Raw genomic sequence first — 21,499 nt, 5'->3', positions numbered from 1 at the left:
CAGCATGTTGTCTGTCACAGTTAAACCATCATATTATTTCGCTCAGGGTCTGCAAACCATTTCCTAGTTACACCTGGATTAAATAAATAAATAATTAACAACTTATCTCTGTTTCTTAGGACCAATGGGTGGAATGGGCATGAACATGGGCATGGAAGGTCAGTGGCACTACATGTAGCCCTACTCCAGTGCGACCAATCACAACACACAGGGGGATGTAAGTAATGTGCTCACTATGTCACACACACACACACAGGATTTCTTGACCAAGACTTTCTTGGACTTGGAGTATATTATTCAAATACAGTTCACCATGAGGAAGTATGGAGGGTGCAATTTACAGCAAGATGTTCATCTTGTAGAAATACTATCCCACCAGATAATTACAAAAATATAAGTACTATGGGAGTGTCTGTGAGATGTCATAGGTCACTGTTTGGAAAATGGCTATTTTCCAAACTGATATATTTAGGCTTTTTTTTTTAAGCAAATGGGTTTTTGTTACAAACAGACTCCTTTTCTTCCCAGGCTGATTTTTCTCTGTTACTCTCTGTCTAACTCTCCCACCCCTTGGTCTGGTGATAAGAGCCTTTGATCACAACCTTGTAACTCTTTGTGTATGTAATGCCTGTGCATGTGTGTGTAGCTGCTTCACTTTCTCACATATCCAAAAGCTACAACACCATTTTTTTTATATGTCAGGCAGGGGAGATAAGAGAAGAAGGTTTAAGGGGGGGAAAAAAAGAATGAGAGAAAGGAAGGCAGGTGAAAAGCTGCCATGCAATATTCACTGATGGTAATTACAAAAAAAATCAATTCTATATGAACTGTTTTGTCCACATTTTTTTTTTTTTTTTTTTATTAAACATGGGGCAGAGAGGAGGAGAGAGGGGTGACGAGGAGGAAGGAAGGTGGGGATGGGTTGGGACAGGGAGTTGGTGGTGCGATGGGGTGGGGGAAATTGGGGGGGCAGGTACGACGTTGCTATGGCAACAGACTGATTGGCAAAAATATAAGCAGTTGTGGTGCAAGGAGAGGGAGAGAGAAAGAGAGCGAGAAGTGAGCGCCCCTTAAGTGTCATAAATCTGCCGGGTTGCTGTTGATGCATGAGCCACATTAATACACACACTAACCAGCTAGAGGAGCCACCCACACCCCCCCGTGCCACCCCCAACCCAACCCAACCCTTCCCTTCCCTCTGTCTTTCTAATGCTTGCTCTGTCTCACTCCCTCTTTGTGGTTTTTCTCACTGTCAATTTTGCTCCTCCATCTCTTTCACACAACACCTTTTTCTCTGTTTCTCTCTAATTCTCTTGCCCTCTCTTTCTTTCTCTCACCCCCCTCCCCCCCAATCCCCCTTCTCTTTCCTTCCCTCTCTTTCCTTCCTTCTCTCTTTCGCCCCAGGGCCAAACAGACTCCCACATAATTCTGGATGTATACAGGCTTGGTGTTGTCACAGTGCACAGTGTGTATAAAGTGGCTATGGGTCCAATCGTAGTAAACATCATTGTTATATGTGTGTATGTGTACGAATTAGCCCGTTTGTACGCCATATGTGCGTGTACCTGTGTGTGCCAGCCTTTGTGGCTACATGGATACTATACACAAACATTGTGAAATACATACATGTGCTGAATGTGGGTGTTTATAACTGTGTGCATGTATGTGCATGTGTGTGTATGGTAATAGGATTACTCCTGGCACAGGGAGGGGACACAAACTAGTGCAAAAATGGAGGAGGTAGCCAGCAGGGTATGGAGCTTAGCTGGGCCTAATTGACTAGATCCAAATTAAATATGCCATCACTAGAGGTGTGACCAATGGATTTGACTTATTCAGTTTACAAAAATAGAGACCATTAACCCTCCACACAACGTGTGTGCATGTGTGTGCTATAGTGAAAATATATCACCCTTGTTTCTGTCACAAATGTCCACAACTGAAACAATGGCAGGCATTTTTGCGTTAAATGGCATATTCCAGGTTTGAAAAGCTGGAAGACACTGTAATAGAAAGAGTATGCCTCAGAATGAGACATGTGTGTCTGTTTATGTGCAAGTGTGTAAACATCAGGGCTGGTTCGCTGTGTCCAAGCAGCGTCTTTCAAGCAGCTGCTAGCCTTCCCAGCAGACCTTGCTTTAAACAGCCTCAATTTGCCTGCTGAATCTCGTAATTGGGCCACCAGAGGAATCCTCCACGAGACAGGCAAAGCACATAGAAGACGAGTAGACAGAGGAAGGAAAAAAAGAGAGAGAGAGAGAGAGAGAGGGGTAGGCAGAAAGAGGGAGGGGGAATAAAGAGATGGCGAGAGAGAAAAGAGTAAATGAAAAGAGGGGAGGGGTAGAGGGAGTAAAGGGAGGAAGGAAGGAATGAGGGAGGGAAGAAGAGAGTAGATTGGAGAGGGATGGTGACAGAAATATTTCTACTTTTCTTCACAACCAGACGTTTCTTTACAGCTTCATCAGCTAGCCACTGCTAGCTTCTAGCTTGTCTCTGTCAAATATTGCTATTTTCCTTTCTAGGTCAATTAAATGTAAGTGATGTGTTATATTCTTTCATGACCAATTAAATTAATAGGTTATTACATGAGGGGGGGAAACGGTTATCTTATTTGATTAAGAGAGCACAGGTTCATTATATTTTATAAGCAATTTTCATTAGCAGAGTTGAGATTTTGTTTCCGCGGGGCTAAATTGAGCGGTTATTGTGCTGAGGAGTGCTGAGCCTTGATACAGAAGGTGTGCCTAGCAGTCACATTGCAACATTAGTTAAAACTAAAGCCAATTAGTCCTGCTTAGTGAAGAGCATTATGCTTTCCACCCAATGATGATTACAGAGCTTATATCCCCTTGCGAAACAATACACCTGTCAGCAGAGATGAAGCCCAGCAACTGAAGCAGAAGTGAACTGAGCCTTTGATAGTGACAAGAGTGACTCTCAGATGACCCTTACCCCCTTTCCCTTCTTCCTCCCCCCTGCTTTTTCTCTTCCACAAAATTAGCCAGGGGTGGCCCCGGAAAACTGTAATTTTTAGTTTCATGACAATTAATTATAGCACAGAGCGTATGGAATTTGCCATACTTGGAGCTTTTCCCAAAATGTCGGGCAGAATGCTTGAGTGAACACTGTCTGTAACCCCTTTGCTGCCAGTCTCGGCTGGAGACCCTTTGTCCCAGGATTCATTGCTCCAATCATTAAGCACAAATTTGTTAACCTTCTACGCAGAGGTCAAGATCCCTTCCCTCATCCCATCAACTACCACAGACCTTCCCACTGTCAGCCACCCCACCCTAAACTTATTTTTCTGCTGGATGAACTTTTACTACAAACGAACACTGGGGGGGGGGGGAGAAAAAAAACAGGTCCCAATGGGGATTTTGCGCCCCCTTGTATTGTCCATGTGAATGTGTGTCACTGTTGATTTGGCCCCTCTGGAATCCTTCTCAGAGGCTAAGAAATGAGGGTTACAGCTCAATGTATTGATTGGCTTATTAACTGAAAAACCTTATTAGCAATGTGTGCTCTCTCTCAAGCACGCATACCATTTATTAGACCCTTGACATGTATTTACCGCAGTAATGAGGACAATCTTGTTAACCAGGGGGAGAATATGTAAGAAAGCCAAACAAACTAAAGGCGAGAATCAACAGATGAATGGATTGTTGTCCTGTGGTTTTAGACATACAGTATGCTGGTAAACCTGCAATTTCTGCTTTCTGATTTCTACTACCCTTTTCTAAAAACTGCATCGTAGAGATTTAATGTTATGGAAATTTCATAGATCATTTCCTTAACACTGGCCTGTGCTGCTTTTAAAGTCGCATCTATAATAGTTTGATTTATGGTAGTGCCACAGGTTATGTTTCAAAATAGAAAGGTTACAGGCTGGATGCCACTGCCTGTATAACCCCTACCACCCCCTCACTTGAAAACAAGGTAAATGAATCTAACACAGCTAACATAATGGCTCACCTTTCCCTTACGCAAGTAGCGCCTTTTCTCTTCAGGTGAAAAATGAGGGGAATAACAATCGAGGGCCCTTGCGTTCACTTCTCTATTGTCCTACTCCCGCTGCACCTCCTTGTCCTTTTCCCTGCCTTCCTTTGTGTCATCTGTAGTGGTCCTCTTATTTGTGTGGTGAACACGTGGACAGGCCCGGGGCATACTCAGGTGACAGGCGACTGCGAGCCTCACCTCTCCTTTGGTTTTTGACTACAATGGCCGCAGATCCTCAATGGAGACTTTCCACTCACTAAGATAGATTACTGCTTTTGTTGGCTTTAAAGAGAGGAATGCAGTGAGAGGTGCCGGTAAAGATGGTTTTCTTTACATAGTTTTTCTATTGTATGAGCAGGTTTAATGGCGTGCAGCAGGTTGCACCAGTTTAAGTTGTTTTGGTTAATATGTGACGCAAACAAGTCTTGTCCAGGCATATTACACTTTAAAGCAAGATTAAACTGCATGCCATGTTAGTACTGACCTGAAATAGTCTTATGTAGTCATCATTAATCAAATGTTGACTGGCGAACAATCAAAAGGTAATTTTAAGTTTTCTCAGAGTCCAGTTAAAGAGATTATCCAGGAAATGCTAAGCACTGGCCTTGGTATCACTTCAAGTCGATCATGTGTGTTTGGTTTCTAAGTCCTCTCCTACTGTTAAAGAAGCATTACTGCTGGTGTAGGATTAACTCACTAAACCTTCCAGTGCTCTCCCTCTCACTCATATAGCCACACAGTGTCAGTGAAGGCCACAGTTTGGTCTCTTTTTTGACCCAGATTAACACTATGTTGAGTTTGCAGTAGTTGCAACATACAATACTGTTTCAGTGTTCACATACTATAAGTGTAACGTGAGAGCAAGTATGATGTGATTCAGTGTTGTATTAAATGAACAGTTAATGTCAATTTCATATATTTCGTAGTTAAATATTTTCTGCCCATGTGGTGGAGCCAATATGCTAACTCGCTACAGTCTTAATATTTTTATGACCTGACTAACATTTCCAAATATAGTGGAGTTTTTTATTTTTTAACTTTGTACAGAAGACTGTGTCTTTAGTGGAAAACCATTAACCGTTTTCATCTTCTCTTTCCATAGACGCGCAGGGCAAACCAGGGGATCTTGTGTCTCACAGAGGCCTATAGAGCTACGGAGGGGGACTTCCGGACTTCCTGACGGGGACAACAAATGGCAATCCCTCTGTTCACCTCCAAGATCCAACACATTTTATTTGGCTGGTATCTGCAGCATGGGAACTTCCATGACTGCCAACAATCCTCGTCTATATATCTAGGTGATGCATAGAAAACCAAACTTCACTCCAGTCAGATGAACCCCTGTCCTGACAGACTCCTGCTTCTTCTCTGGAGGGCACCAGACCTCGCCCACCCTGCTGCTGCCCACCCAGTTAACATGGATTCCTCCATTAAAGTGATTGTGATTGCAAACGTACATGACCCACAAGACATGCTGGGCTATTTGCCTGTACCCTTGGTGAATGTGGCACCTGTTGATTTAGTCTTGACTCTTTGGCAAACAAAAGAGACTTCCTGTGAGGAGCACTCCACTCTTTGGGACGATGGAATTGGACCAAAGAGAAGCCAATGTCTGTATCTGATAAGACACTAACAAAGCAAAAAAGGTGCCCTTTAAATAATATAGTGGATTGAAACCTGGAAGGAGGGAAAGCAAGAGAAATGAAATTAAAAGTATAACTATATCAACCCCTAGTATGGGAAGCAAGTGGAGAAAGAAAATATACTGTATACTGTTGTAAAATTACGCTGGACTCTCACAAGAACTGGGAATTTAAGTATTGTAAATGCTATTGTATTGTTCTGCATATTATGTTGTTTCTAATAGATTTTTTTAAAAAAGGATGTGAACTTTTTTCTCTTTTTTTGTTTTTTTCTGTTTCTTTTCCACACTGTGTGTGAGCGCCGTCTCTCCATCAAATTTGACCTCCTGTCCCCTCTCCCTACTCAATCACACTGCATTTTAAAAAGCAAAAAGTAAATAAATGAACAATTCGATCAATCCGTCATTTCTTGAAGGGCCTTTATTTGGATTGTTTGGAGTACAATACTGATTGAGATCTTTTCTTCCTCTGCATAGGACACACAGCCCTTTCATGGAACACATAGCAAAAGCTGGTGCAGCTAATTGTATTTATGTTACATTGTCTACACCTTGTCACTCCATCTTTTTTTTAAATCATTATTATTATTTTCATATCAGTTTATTATATCCTCCTCTACTGGTGGACGGTTTTTATTGGTATAAAAAAAAATTTCTGATGATGTTTGGGGTAATCAAGCTCATTTAATAACCAACCTCAGTGAACTCGAGCTACACAAAATTTCTAGTAGCTAACATTTTGGACAAACGAGATTTTGAATCTGGTTGCCATTGTGCTTTTTTTTGGTTTGTTTTATAAAGAAACAGTGTAATTGTAAAGATGGGTAACAGACATGATACACAACTCCTGTTTATGCTCACAAACAATCTAAAAAAATCATTGTGGATGGGAAAACTACAAGTGTGTGTCCCACAAACATGTTGTTTCCTGTTTTTCTCCGTGTGTCTGTGATTGAGGGCTTCTGGAAGTCTATTTGCAGTGTTTTAGTGATGTTTATGTCACATGGTTGAACACTGGCATGGCCAATGGATTCTCTTCCCCTTTTCGTTTGATGCAGCCTGATAACAGGGAGAGGTAAAGGCTATGGGGAAACACCATTTATGCCACAGTCCATTCATTTTGATTTAACCAGATGATGTAATGCTGATCAACAGACAGGAGAGAATGTAAAAGTCACTGTGCGTGTCAGGATGCATGTGAGGGGTACCGTGCATGTATGAGAATGAGTGAGTGTGTGTGTGTGTGTGCGCTATCAATGCTTCCATTATCCATTGCTTCATACATGTATTACGCACATCTTTAAGATTCATTTGAAGACCTGTTTCGTATGCTTTTCCTTTGAAGGGTGTATATGTACATCTGTGTTGTAAATAAATACTTTTTGTCAAATAACAGAATTCCTAACTAGTCTCAAATTATCTTCCAATACACAGGTATGACATATAAAACACATTAGTCGTTTAGGAGTTTTAACAAAAAAAGCAAATAACCTCAACTGATTTTTGTTAAACTAGATTAGTCACAAACATGTCAAATGCCCACTAAAGAAAGGTAGAGGATCATTTATACTTAAAGAACATGCACTTAAGTCAACCCTCCTCCCATTGCTGCGGATAATGTGCAGCTAATGCATGCGTTATGCTGTAATTTTCTCACACAGAAGAGAAGAGAGGAAAGAGGGTCTCGATAAGAAAGCGAATTATCCTTCATTTAGCATTAAAATTCATTTAGGTAAAATTGCTACAAACGTGTAAATGGGGAGATTAGTTCTCCCTCATGCCTTGTTGCCCGCAGTCAAAGGGCTCCGCGTGAAGCCCGGCGCTCTGCAGCCGAGGTTGTCTCCGGGATACTACGCGCTTCAGGAGAAAAAGGCTGAGCCGATTGAGCAGGCGAGCGGGTAAGAGCCGAGCGAGTTCTTTTTCTAATTGATACATTTCAGAGAGCAGCCCTGCATCCCAAAGTCAATGTCTTTCCCCCCCTCATACCCGCGAACAAGAGAGAGTCTGTTTTATCCATAACAATATGTGTGTATAAATCAATACTCTACCCTTCTTTCTCTCTATCACTCCTCCGAGCAACTATTGTGTTTTTACTGCCTTTGCCGAAGTGAACGCTATTTACACTAAAGAAGGGAAAAAGGAAAAAAGACACGCTCTTAAAAAACCCGGGCGACGTTTTAATTGCTTCGCCTCTCCACCATGGCTGGAAAATCCGAGGCTGTGAAATGTGAATTCCTAAGCCTGTAGCCGCTGGGAGCTGTGGAGACAAGAGGAGAAAGCCCATGCTTGACTGCCCTCTTTAGGGAGGCCTGGTAACTGTCCGGGGCAGGGACGTTTGGAGATGGCGCACAGTACCACATCTCCTTTTACGCACGGACGCAAAGCGTGCCAAAACACGTTTGGGCGACGTGATAAAAGTAGAAAATCAAAGACAGGTTACAAGGAGCGCGTGGCTGCAACAAAAGAGAGCACAGCAAAAGTGCATTCAAAATAAATTTGTTTTGAATAAATCAATATCGTACCGTGCCATCCCTATGTTTAATATGAAAATCTGATGTTTCTTATTATCTGTATATATATACATTTAAGTACCAGGTGACAGAAATAACTGTCGCTGACAATCATCACTGAATTTAATTCCAGTATTTATATATAAAGAATACAGTTGTCTTAAAAAAAAAAAAAACAGACAAGTAACGTCTGATTAATCGTAAATATTTTTGATCCAATTATTGAAATAATTTTTTAGCTTATCTTACCCTGTTGACGATTTAACATTTGTAAATATTTAGAAGATTCGGTGCCTGACGTGATAAAAACGTGTTTACATAAAGGTATCCAGAAATATGTTTCTCCACTGTGCGCACTAATAGCCTAAATTTGTTCTCTTTTTTTAGGAAGTGCAAAACGCCTTTACATTAAAGAGATTCAGTGTCTCTCTGAATAATTTTGTCACAGCTGACCTATATATCAAACTCCTGAGATTTGAATGCAAAACGCCTTCTGACTGACCTGCTGTCACTTTTTTTTTCTGAAACCACGCGAAGTTTCGCCTGTGCTCATTTTAAAAAACTGTGAGTTTATAACGTAATTGGTAGCTAATGATGATTTTAGGCCTAACCACTCGTCTCTGTCTTACAAACAAAGTCTGACCGCGAAGTGAATCGTCAGAGTAATGAATGGAGCAGAAATATGTTCCAGAGCATGAGGTGTCCGGGCAGGCCTGTCTTCCTCCCACAACGCAAACATTTATGTGTCTTTATGTTTGAAGCAGGGAACAAGCAACCCCGTGCCTCTTGTTCCGTGCTACGATACAAGCCATGACAAATCTCGGCGGCAGTGTGTGTGTTTTTCACCCTAAAACACCTTTTAGTCACTTATTCCTAAACGACGACCTTGCCAACATGCATTTCTCGATACTTAATGAGATGGAACTAATTTTATTTTTATTTCATTCTAAATTTCTTCAGTTAAAGCGTGTACACAAACTGGAAATTAATGGAATGTTTGTGGAAATTTGGTTCTAAAAATAACACAAGTCTTGAGGTTTTCTTTTTAAATAAATTTATCTTTTAAAAACAATAAAACAAATAAAAAAACAACTTAGGCCTTGAAGCCATAAAACTAAAAATACTTGCTTAAAATTAAAACACTGCACGTTATTTTTCTCTTTCTTTACGCGAACCAGGTTTTAAAATGCTGATTAATTGAGTGTCCTTTATTACCTTCGTCTTTCACAAGCACAGGTCCCAATTGGAAGGGAAAAGCTTAAAGAATAGATATGACATTAGCTCCTAGCAATGCAATACTGCATCAATCAATTTTCTATAGTTTCCAAAGCGAAAATCATTGCACAGGAAATACATATATAGCTGCGGTGATATGTCAATATCTAGCTATTTAATGAAATCAATATGAACAAGAACACAAATTGCACCGCAGTTTCCAAACTTTCCAACACCCCCTCCGAAAAAAACAACACCAAACACCCCCCCCCCCCAAAAAAAAACCCCCTCCACTTGCAAACGTCGCGTGGCAGCTGGTTTGGAAACAAAAGAAGGAAGAAAAAGGAGGGAGAGAAAAGAAAAATCTGTTGGTTGGTGGGAGAAAGAGAGCGAGAGAGGAAAAAGAAGAGAGGATGACTGTTGAGCAGGGGCCATTTTGGATGTCATCTGTCTCCTTGGCGACGGGGCCCCGGCCCTCAAAAGCCCCTTGGGCGCACGGATTGTTTGAGAGGAGCCCGCTATTTTCTGCAGCATCATTTATCACTGTCACCACATAATGATTCCCCTCGCAGCTCCTTATTGATGTTTGTAATTGCATTATCTCATAAGGGGGGATGATCAATGGAGCCGAGAGGAGCATCGAGGGGTCAGGAGATGCCGGATTGCTGTTTGTCCATTTAATGCAACCAGGCTCTCATTATCTGCAGCCTCTCTGCTTTCAGAATAAGTAACGTTCTCGTCTGCTCCCCTCTGAGGTTTTACATAGCAGCAAGGAAGAAGAGGAGGGGAGAAACTGCGCGTTTCATTTGTTTAACCCTAAGCCACAGCAGAAAAAAAAAAGAAATAAATAAATACAAATGCAAAGGAGAGAAAGGAGAGTGAAAGTAACGCGATTAAGCCTTTTGTTATCAGTTCCATTACATCTGACAAACGAGTCTCTGAATTTAAGCGCACAGCTCTGGGCTTTTGGGCATCAGTCTTTAATAGTCATATAAGTTTTGGTGATTAAACTTATCTATAACAATCTGCTCTCTTGGTTTGAGCGTTCAAATCGACCTTAAGCGCGTGCAAGAAACAAATGAGAGAACTATATGAAGTTATTTCAGGCTGCATAATGTAGCTGATGATGAAGTGCTGTTTGCTCCGTGGTCAGAAATCGTGACTTTGGTATTATAAAGTTTGAGATCTCGCACTAGCTTCGGTTCAGACGATGCCTTTAGCAGAGGTTCTTGTCGGGGGGTGAAGTCATGAGATCCGGTTTCAGAGCTCGACTGAGGCCCCTGCGTCAAACAAAATGCGATACTAACCTTTTCCAAACAACCTTAAGGAATACCGACATAGTTACTATGACGTGAAGAACTGGCGTGGCCCCCACCTTTACGCACAGGGCGAGCAAATTTGCTATTACGTGCATCGTAGTTAATAAAGAGCATAGGAAAATTCTGTTAAAAAGCTCATTTTGATTTTCCAAAAAAACCCGATTTAAGACAACTTTTAAAAATGTTTTGATTTTATTTGTACAAAAAACATTTAGAGATTTTCATCTGAAAAATAAATCACCTGTTCAGAGGGAAAAAAATAACTAAAAAGTTATGAAAAAAGACGCACTAAAGTACGAAAGTTGTCGAAAGTTTTCTATATTTTCAGCTGTCGCACATATACAGTCAAACGTTAGAATTATCTGGAGAAAATTGGAAATGACTCAAGCATGAATGTAAAGCTTGCTTCGCTTCTTTTGAATATTTCACTGGCTTACAACAGAAATATACATATCATTTTCCAGGCTCGTTGTAAACGTCCTAGTTTGGTTTCTGTGGAAGACGTGACAGCTGCGACTGCTGGATGAAGTTCTGCAATCTTGTAGTGAACGCGCTGCGCGTCATGGCGCACAGGGAGGGCTTGTCAGCAGGTATGAGTGTGGGTATGTGAGCCAAGAATTAGAGACATGCGTGCTAGAGTGTGCTAGACACAGGCAGTGACAGAGAGCCTGGCGCAGAGAGATACAAGGTAAATACTTAAGCTACTGGTTTGCGGAGAAACTACACAGCTCATTCAGACCAGGAATCTTAAGTTCTGGATCTCTTGTGGCTGTGTGGTGTGTTTCTCTTCTCTGCAGCTTATTACCAGAGACATCCGGTGCTTTGGATATCATGTTTTTGGCCTCCGTGTGTTCCCTGCTAGGTGCTCCGGCTGCGGGGAAGGGGAGGCCGCTGGCAGCACACCTTTCCAGCGGAGAGAAGCAAACCGCGACTAGTTCATAACCAGAGATGTTTCTGTCAGCACCTTCCTCAATACTCACCTCTCTCTCTCTCCATCTCTGTTTGGAAGGTCACCTTAGCAGCATCAGGCAGGGCAGGTCATATGAGCCAGAGGAGCACTGGGTTGGCAGGTGGGGGGTGTCGACTCCTCACAGTTCACCTGGTGCGTTCTGATCTAATAATGCGACCTGCCGCTCCTCAAGCACACGCCCTCCATTGCCCATGCGCTCTCTGGCACAGAACAGGGCAAATACTTTAAAACCATCCGTTTACTGCCTGTAAAGTACTGCATTTAAACTCAACATGTTCATTTCTTTCTTCTTTTCTTTTCCACCAATTCAATAGTTAATTAAATTTTTCTCCCAGAATTTTGATCCCCTGACACATGAAACTGTGAGCCCTTAATATCTAGAAGTTCGAGACACCGAAAGAAGAGACGTGGACACAGTAAATGGTACGCGGTGTCAGGATAAAACACTGTTTCTGGATGCATGTCAAAAAGCACCTCACCATTGCCCTAATTTGAAAAATCTAAAGAAAACGTCGATTATTATCGAATTATTATTAATATTATTATTAATAGCAGTAGCAGTATTGCACAACTGTGCATCGTTGTATTTTTGTTGCGAAGTCGCCCTCATTAATAAGCCCGCGCATGACTGCATGGATGAGTTTTAATTCTGTTGTTTTTCAACGTGCTGCTCTGCCTCTCTGCACAGGACTGAGTGGCTGCAGGCGCTGACTGCTTGGCCTCTAAAGGTAAACAGTGAGGAAGCGAGTCCAGACAGGACAGTGGGGCTGAATTCCAGCTTCAACACAATACTGATAAAGTACTGGCCCCAAGCCACTTCTCTTATTAGTTTACTTATATATTGAGGCCGCTCCAGCATACATCACACAAGCCAATCTGCACTCTAATCTCAAGATGTGTTTTGGGCGGTTGTTGTGGTAGCAAGTGTTCTTTAAAGGCTTTTTGGGGCTAGATAAAATACTTTTTGTAAAATAGTAGACTTGATTATGTACAAAAATGGATGTTCAGTTCGTTTTTAAGGTTTTCTGCTACTTTAAAGTGCAGCGCAGGAAAATAGTAGAGATGTGGATTCTCTTACTGTCATACTGATAAGAAGAGATACAGTGACATTTTTTTAAAAAAAATATTACTGCCAGACATAGTTGGCACAGATGCTACCGTTTCAAAAGAGGTACAAGAGGTGCTTTTCATTAAAAAAACAAAAAAATCTCTAATGTTGAGATTGGAGTCATACTATAAACCAGGACATCTGCATGTAATATCTGGTCTAACAAAGCTCTAAAGTGAAATAGTTTGGAAAAAATTGTTCCTCCCATTCTCACTGTAGTAGCTGATGGATGCAAAGCTGTGAATGTGCTATCCGTCTCACATATTCATCAGTCTCACATCAGTGATGGGTAAAGAAAAATGCCAGCTCTGCACGCTGTCACCCTGTCAACCGATTTCCACCCTCCAACTGTGACAATGTGCGTCTTCATCTTCGCTGTTATTTTGTCTGTTTCTCTGCCTGCCAGAAATGCAGGCTCAAGTGTGTGTGTGTGTGTGTGTGTGTGTGTACATATGAGCAGCATTTAGAATGAAAGCTGCCTTAACCTAAACAATTTAGATTTAATATGTCAAGATGGACACATTATTATAACTAATCTATACTGTCAGTTAAAAAAAAACCAAAAAACCTTCAGTCTTCTGCAGCAGGCCATTTTCTCTGTGTCCCCTGTGATTCAGCTTTCTTTAAACTTTTCTCTGTTAAGTAAAACTTTAATTGCTGTAATAGTTTCAGCAAGCTCAAACTCATGTGCTCGAATTTAGACATTCATCAGTTTTTTTCTTTGGCCTTGGTTCTTCATAGCTTTAGTCATGATGTTAATCATTGATTTGGTTCAGATTACACACTTCCAGAACAAAAAGCATGTTGATTTTCAACAAGAAGTTTTTTTATAGAGCTTCTTTAAATATATTCTGTCAAAAAAGAAAGAAAGAGAAAAGAAATTATTCATATGGCAAACTTTGAAAACATGAGTTTTTAAATGTTGGAACTGCATCTTTCAGTATCATTCAAGTGTGTTTGAATCCATGGAGTTGTAAGAGAAAAATAAAAGCCACACAAATACACAAAGAAATTTAGCAACAAGTCCTCTAACACTTTGAATACAAGTGCAAATAATACTTAAAGTCATGGTTTGGGTTAAAGTGCAACATCTGGTTTCATAGAATGATCATGTTCAGTTAATGTTTACAATAATAAGACACACTTAATGTTACAGCACAATAATGGCTAAAAGTCAGCAGGGCTTTATCAACCCGTCCAACCACCCCAGCATCCTCCCCCACCTGTGACTGTACAACTACACCTCTCTCCTTGTAATTCCAGATAAATTGGAATTATGTGTCGGATTATACTGCATGTGTACGCCCACAAGGACAGTTGTTTACATGGACAAGTACAAGACTCCATGGTCACAACAAATGCATTTACAGTCTGATAAAATAAATAAATAAATAAATAAATGGATGCAATTCCACCAAAGTAAACGCTTGCATACTGGCAGATGAGCAACTATAACAATCACATAAGGTTTTTCAACATGTCAAGCAGCAGTGTTTATTTAAAATGGAAACAGCTTCACAGAAATATTTACTTGATTCTGACGAGAGGCTGAGCATACTTAAGAGAAATATATTAAAATAAAGTATACATATGTAGTCGAATTACAGAAAAAAAGGATTCTTTAAAAATTGTGGTATTGTGCAAAAATACTTTTCATGGAAATGCGACTATAAAGCATAATGTGGAAAATAATCAAACTACTACTAATGCATCACAGAACTACCGAACCCTGTTTGTTAATCGTGCACTAAAGCTTAGACTCTATTTATCAACAGTAAAGATATACAGTAGATTTTTCACTGAAAACTACACGTCAGGTCTGCAGAAGTGTAAGACTGTAGACTCATTTATCACTCACTCACAGTGAAATGGCATGTTTACAACTTTTCTCCACACCAAGCTATCCCTGTCTTTTCTCTAAACCTTGATCTCATTGCACAATTTACAAAGCAAATCTCACTCAGCCAGCGCATAGAGAGAACGAAGAGGCAGGGGCCCTGAACGTGCATGTCCCGACACAGTGCAGTGTTATGTTCGACGCGGCACAATTTATGGACCATGGACAGTTTATAAGAAGCAATGCAGTCTATCAGAGAGGCAGGCGAACTGAGGACAGGGGGGGATCGTTGCCATGCAGGAAGCTGTGTTTTGGAATAATATACTCCATGATAAAGATGTTTCCCTCGTGACGTAAAACAGCAGGAAGCACCAATGGCCACTTACTCTTCCAACCAAATATGAAGTAGTAGCTGTGAGCTGCCATGTTTTTTTTTGGTTTTTTTCCCCCCAGTTTTTTGAGCCTTACATGAGATGTTAAGATTTTCAGACTCTGGAGATTTTGGCTGTTCCCTCAGTTTAGTATCTAAATGAAATCTTCAGCGACATTTAGGCCAAGCAGTAAAATAACTGAAAAGTTAAATAACTGAAAAGATCAGGACATGGATAGTTTATTTATCATACAGCAACGTTACGGTGTGAGAACACAGGTGCAAGCCCAATTCAAGCATAAAAAACCCCCACAGGCACCACCAGTATCTGCTGTCACTATCAAAGACTTTTTCTACCACACGGTATTTATTACCACAACACTGCAAGTCTTATTTAACTTACAAACAGTACAGTGGGGATGTGATTTTCTAATACAAAATCAGTTGGATTTGTAAAAAAACTTTGTTTGAATGTTGTAGGATTCAAACAAAGGAGTAAAAAAAAAAAATCTCTACTTTCCAAGATATACTGTGAGAGGTGTATATTAGTTGAAATGCAGCTTTACCTACACATATCATCATAATGACATTTTCATCCCCGTGAGTTGTTTTCTGAACTCAAATTAAAACATTTCTTTTATTCCAATGAAACATGAAACAAAAAAAATCATGTGATATTCATGACTGTAAAGTCACCCCTCAAACCCTGACGACTGCAACAAGACCTTGATGAGACAAGGTTCACCTCAAAATAACAGTTGTTGCAAAAATGAAGCTGAAACAAAATTGGCAAAAAGCTTCGAAATGATGGAAAGAGAAACTTTGCTCTCAAGCCTGACATCTGTCGAGGCGTTGGTGTCAGCAGGCTGGCTTGTTATGCAAATGGTTGATGCAGCCCCTCGAGACACTGACCAGCCATACTGCTAGCTATCTTGACATCAATCAAGAAGTCGCTGATCACACGCTCCTCCATTCAACCATTGTGTGGCTTTTAAATAAACCAGCACTGGTGTCAGTGAGAGAGACAAATCTATATATTGGGTCATTTTTCACCAACTGGTTTTATGTTGCCTAAAAAAAGTTTAAGGGGAGAGATGGAACAGAAAAGCAAGAGGACTGAAACAGAACTCCTAAACATTTAAGTGTTTCAGTTCAACCTGCTAGTGGCTGAGGGTTGTTTATGTATATGTGGGAAATTCTTGGCAGCGGAGATATCAAACACATCCATCTGATAAGAGGTATAAAAGAGAGCTGCAGGCCCTAAGATACACACACACACACACACACACACACACACTCAGACACAAAAGCAAACATACACTCAAAATTTAACACATGAACACATACACACTAGAGCGCACACACAGCAGGTCTGCAGGCTTCACATGAAAAGCTTTTAGCTGTGCAGAAGGAGCTGAAGACATGGCTATTGTTAAGCTCCATGATGGATGAAGCAGAGGCATGTCAGCGGTAACAGACTAAAACAGTTGAATTTATTAGGGTATGGATAAGGATCGTCATCAGCTCCAAATGATATTCAGTGATGTACACTTTCAAGGCAAATATGAAATGCTTGTTTGAGAAGGTAACGTTATTATACGAGGAGGTAACAATATTATTTTCAAGCATATAAAAATGTAACCATTAGTTAAAAAAATAACATGCCATTTTTACAGCTGTGTATTGGGGAAAGTTTTAATATGGGTGACATAATGTCTTACAATAATTTAAAGCATATGTATATCATAATGATACACTGCCAGCAAGGCCATTTTCCTGTTTTGTAACAATGTAGTATCTTTTTAAATATACTGGGTGGTCACATGTGAATGTCAAGTTAATGGTGTCTTACTTTGCCTGTGTTCAACCTCCAAACAGTTTCATGAAAATCAGTTTAAACTCTGCCTTTTTAGCACTCATAGTGCACTAAGTAATAATAAGCAAGGAGGGGTTAATTCCTTACAGTTATTATGCATATAATAATAATAATGCACACATTTAAACTCCTCAGTTGTATTATGTGGCTTTCAGGAAATTCAAAATTAAAGAGAAAATGGAAATAATTAGTATTTACTTTGTATTTGCAGCTAGAAAACCATTAAACGAAAGAGGCTACAAGCTTTCTACAACTGAAAACTATCATTATCATCTTTGCTCAGAAACAAGAAGGAATGTATCAGTGCCAGCGTAATCAGTGTGGAAAAAATGAAATCCCAACTCACATGATTTTGTAAACAAGTTTTTGCACTAAAACATGATGAATCATGACATTCCATCTCTTATCTCCACAGAATGGGTAATCAAGTGCAGTGAAGACTTCAGTTAAAAACGCTGCATACTCCCATGATTCAATAACACATCTTCTCATGCCATTTGGGAACATGTAGAATGTAGAAGTGCCCTTCAAAGAATGCAAAGCCCGAACCCTTCAGCATGAGACATTTGATTCTTTCAAAAGCGTCTTTGCTGACGTTACATCTGTACAAGGATGGCTCTTATAAAAGTCACCTATGTGACAGATAAACTTACACCGGTTTACTCCATTTTCTAATTCCTGCATTGTTTTTAAACAATCACACTGCCTCTGCCAAAAATGCTCTATGATAAGCTTGACAGATCATTTAGTTGGTTTATACGGATTGACAGACTCCACCTTAGGCTCTTATACTTGCTTTATAAGAGAGTCGGGCTTCAGCATCACACTATTTTCATACAATAGCACCATTACATTTATAACTCTATTCTTGTTAAGACACTGAAGAAATGTACTGGGAATCCTTTCATACAATTACAATTTGGCATATTGGACAGAAAAATATAAGTGATGCACCTTCACTGTGTCATGTTACACTTATCTGGGGTAATATGCGGCTCAAACGAGGGAGAATTTAAGAAAAAAACAATGTGGATTCAGAAAATAATGGACCTTTATGCAGATGAAGTTTAATTTTTTTGAACAGTTGTCTTAGAAATATTGAATTAAACTGTTCCACAGTTTAAAAAAACTGCATATCCTCAAAGAATAAACAGAAAATGTGCGTGCCACCTTTATCAACAAATGAGTCTTTAAAGTTTAGAAAGGAGAGGATGTGTCTACATGTTATGGAATATTAGTTATAAATTTTAATTAATCATCACATGATAAGTTAAGTACTTGGAAGGTGGCTATGGAAGAAGATATCACTGACACAGACTGGAATTGCGCCTGTTTTAAAGTATAAACACAGATGGTAAATACAAGATTTCAGATGAGTTAAACTACATCATATGTGTGCTAATATTCCAGATGTGTCTGCTAAGTGCCTGGATGAAAAAAGGTACTTTATTTAATTGTCTGTGGCAATTTCCAAAGAAATAAAAATATTTTGGAAGCACATGAAATGTTTGTCAGAGACATTTCATATGAAAATCCCTTTATGTGGAATATATTCAGATGACTTCACAGTAACATCAAAACAGACCAGACTATTGGACTCTTTCAAGCCAGGAGTTACTGGACTGTGTTGGGACAGTATGTGTGCACCACTGTTGAAAACATGGACATGACAGGTCTCATGTTGTATTGTTCTGGAGAGACTAACTTACAATGTGAAGGAAAAGCAGGAAGACTTAGTCCAGACTTAGTCTTCTATAAACATTTTCAGAAATGGAAATGTGGCTCCTGTCTGGATATATATGTCTAATGTTTGTAATACTAGCTTTGAAGGAACTTTTTCTATAATGATCTGCTATAAGATTATAGCAGAAATGAACTCCCTATGGTTTCCAGAATGTTGCACCAAATCATACTCAAGAAAAATGTTATAGTGTCACTTTTAGGCGAAAGCCCTGACCTGCCCTTTAGTTCTTAGTTAGTTTAATTTCCAAGTTAAACACAAAATACACAGGCAAGGCAATAATATGAGACCTGACCTGAAAGCCCTCTCTGCTTACTTTTCCCTTATCTTTTTCGTAATCTATCAATCAATTAATCTGTTACTCCACCTCAAGAAAGGAGGTGCATTTTTTTTCTGCATACCTTTCCCACCATTCTCCTCCTTTTTTGTCTTCCTCTGTGACCTTGATTGTGCAGGGCAGTAGCCAGCCTTGGCTTCCCTCGGTTATGGCAACAAGGCCGTTAACAGCGTCCGTGAGTTGTGGCTTGGCGTTAAACTGCGCTCCAGCCACAGTCAATGTTTATGTCTACCAATCAAATGCAATGTGTTTATGTTATATGGCATTATGGACAAGGAGACTCTCTAAAACAGAGAAGAAGGAGTTCTGCCCAGGACACGGGGTTTATGGTCCATTAAGCATCAGAGAAAAATGAAGCATCAGTTGAAGGATAAAAATTGAACAGAAAATCTGGCTTGATTTTGTCTTTAGATTTACAATGCAGACAAAATTTAAAGCTGGACAAAAAGAAGCAAAAACTGTTGAAAAAAAGGGGAAACATGAGACGGGCCGCTGACGATTAACCCATACTGCTCATTGTGTATATCTCAGCTGTCTTAAATTATTTTTACCAAATGACTGTTGAGTCAGGATCGTTTTTCTGTGAAATAAGCTCAAACCTAGGAAAAGCCTTTGAATTGCCCAAATTTTCCACTAATGATGAAGAACGAGTTCGAACTTTTATTTCATTTCAACTACAATTTATAAACTCCAAACAAGAAAAGCACAAAGCAGAAACCTTGAAACTCATCTCTCTGAAAGAAAAAACTATTCTACAATTCTTCATCTTTTCCAGTTTGACTCTAGTGATTATCAGATCTCAGCATTGTAGTAAACAGCAGCTCTGGCGTTAGTTTATTTATATCTCTAAGAACACTGTGTGTGTGTATGCAGATTAGCTGAAATGATTTGCCATTTCCTCCCAAGGAAATCTTCAAGCTGTTTTGGCCTAAGCACCTCGTGTGTACGCAGAGTAAACACACACTTAATCCTCCTGGATACAGAGACTTGACATCAATTTGTCCCTGTAGGGGAGATGCCCCAGGCCAAGTTTCCCAATCCTCATGTCTCTCTGCCTCTTGGCCAAAACATCCTTCTACCCTTGATTTTTTTCCCCCCCTCAGAACATCTGGATGGAAGACCCAAAATTGCACGTTTTTCTCTCCTTTCAGAACTACTTAACAGCCCAAATTGGTTGTGAGTGCTAAGAAGACGACTTTGGTTATACTTAGCAGCTTTGAATGAGCCAGTATCCCTCTCCTCTGGGAACATATCTGTCACACTGTGGCTGTAAATGAGACTGTTGTTTTTTTTCTTTTAATTGTCTAGTCTGGAGACAGCCATAGTAGGAGATAATAGATGCAGTTATACAGAAGTTAATTAATGACAAAACATTTGAATAAGAAGGAGAACCTCACAGCTGTAGGTAGTCTGGACATCAACTGTGCTTACTTAATGGACACAACACATTTTACATTAAAAACAACCTATAACATGTATGTCCAGTGACTGTAATTGCAAATATAACCAGAGTTGAACATCATGGCAGAGGACCCACGTACCCAAATGATCTTAAAAACTACCATATGGGTGGAAAAAAAGAAAGCCAAACTTTAAGCTTTGTTTATATGAATAGTGTCTCTCATATGGCTTTAAATACCTTATAGTAATACAATGAAGCACAAGTCAAATAAACATAATATGAAAGGTCACAGGATTGAGACTTGTTATAAATCAAACTTTTACTGTTGGGGGGAATAGCAAAAGTATTTATTGCTGCTTTAATATGGGTAAGAACCACATTCTTGAATTACATCAGGAACAAGAAGGTAAATTAAAAAAAAAATCATCTTTTAATCTAAACACCAAAGTTCTTAGGTGTATGTAATCTACAGCAAACATGTAATCTGTGCTGTTGAATTTATTTTATGATGGATGGCCACTGCTTTTTTTAAATTATATTTTTCATTCTGACAAAGTGTTTTATTTTATCATCAGTGAACATTAGGTGAAACTAACTTGCTGGGGATGAATTCTGTACAAATCATGTAGGAGAATCCTGTCCCATAATTGACAATCAGAGCATCAAGCTTTTTGGAAACATCACAAAAGTTTTGAGTTGATGATTTACCTTAAGGTAGTGGGTTGTTTTTTTTGCCTTCTACCATGCTATAGTGGGTCTAACTAAATACACAGCCTTCTTTTATTCTGTTTCAAATAATTTACGTTTGTAGAAATATTATATAATATTGCTCCACTTCCTGTTTTCCAGAAATGCTTTCCTAGAAAAGAAATACCAAGGATCTGGTGGTTGGAGCAACAGATGTAGAAAATCACATGAACCATTTGGCTGAATCGCTGTTGTTTTGTATTAGCTGGTGGTAGAAAGTAGCAAAGTAGACAGATATAAAGGATGAGGGGACTTTTTCTGTCTGACTCATTTCTTTTATCATTCTTTGTCTCCACTATCTATAAAATGGAAATGATAAAAGCAATGGGTTTTCCATTTTTCCCTCCTAAAACGCTCCCATTTATGAAAAACATTTAAAGACATCTGTTTCGGAAAAAATCCCAAAGTTCATCGGTCAATATAATTCAG

The 21,499-nt window shown here is 39.6% G+C and overlaps 1 protein-coding gene across 1 annotated transcript in view; it reads left to right on the top strand.

The window, feature by feature from the left end:
* The window catches only part of meis1b (Meis homeobox 1 b), a 77,656-nt gene extending 70,620 nt beyond the window's left edge, over positions 1-7,036 (top strand). Inside the window, exons 12-13 of the mRNA XM_031745600.2 lie at positions 120-217; positions 5,099-7,036. Of these exons, the coding sequence (XP_031601460.1) occupies positions 120-178 (59 nt within the window). The 3' untranslated portion in view covers positions 179-217; positions 5,099-7,036. The remainder of the gene's footprint in view (positions 1-119; positions 218-5,098) is intronic.
* The last annotated feature ends 14,463 nt before the right edge of the window (positions 7,037-21,499 follow it).

The sequence above is a fragment of the Oreochromis aureus genome, linkage group 13 (assembly GCF_013358895.1).
Source record: "Oreochromis aureus strain Israel breed Guangdong linkage group 13, ZZ_aureus, whole genome shotgun sequence".
In the NCBI taxonomy this organism is placed as follows: domain Eukaryota; kingdom Metazoa; phylum Chordata; class Actinopteri; order Cichliformes; family Cichlidae; genus Oreochromis; species Oreochromis aureus.
Note: the sequence above shows the minus strand (reverse complement) of the source record. Positions and strands in the feature narration are given on the sequence as shown.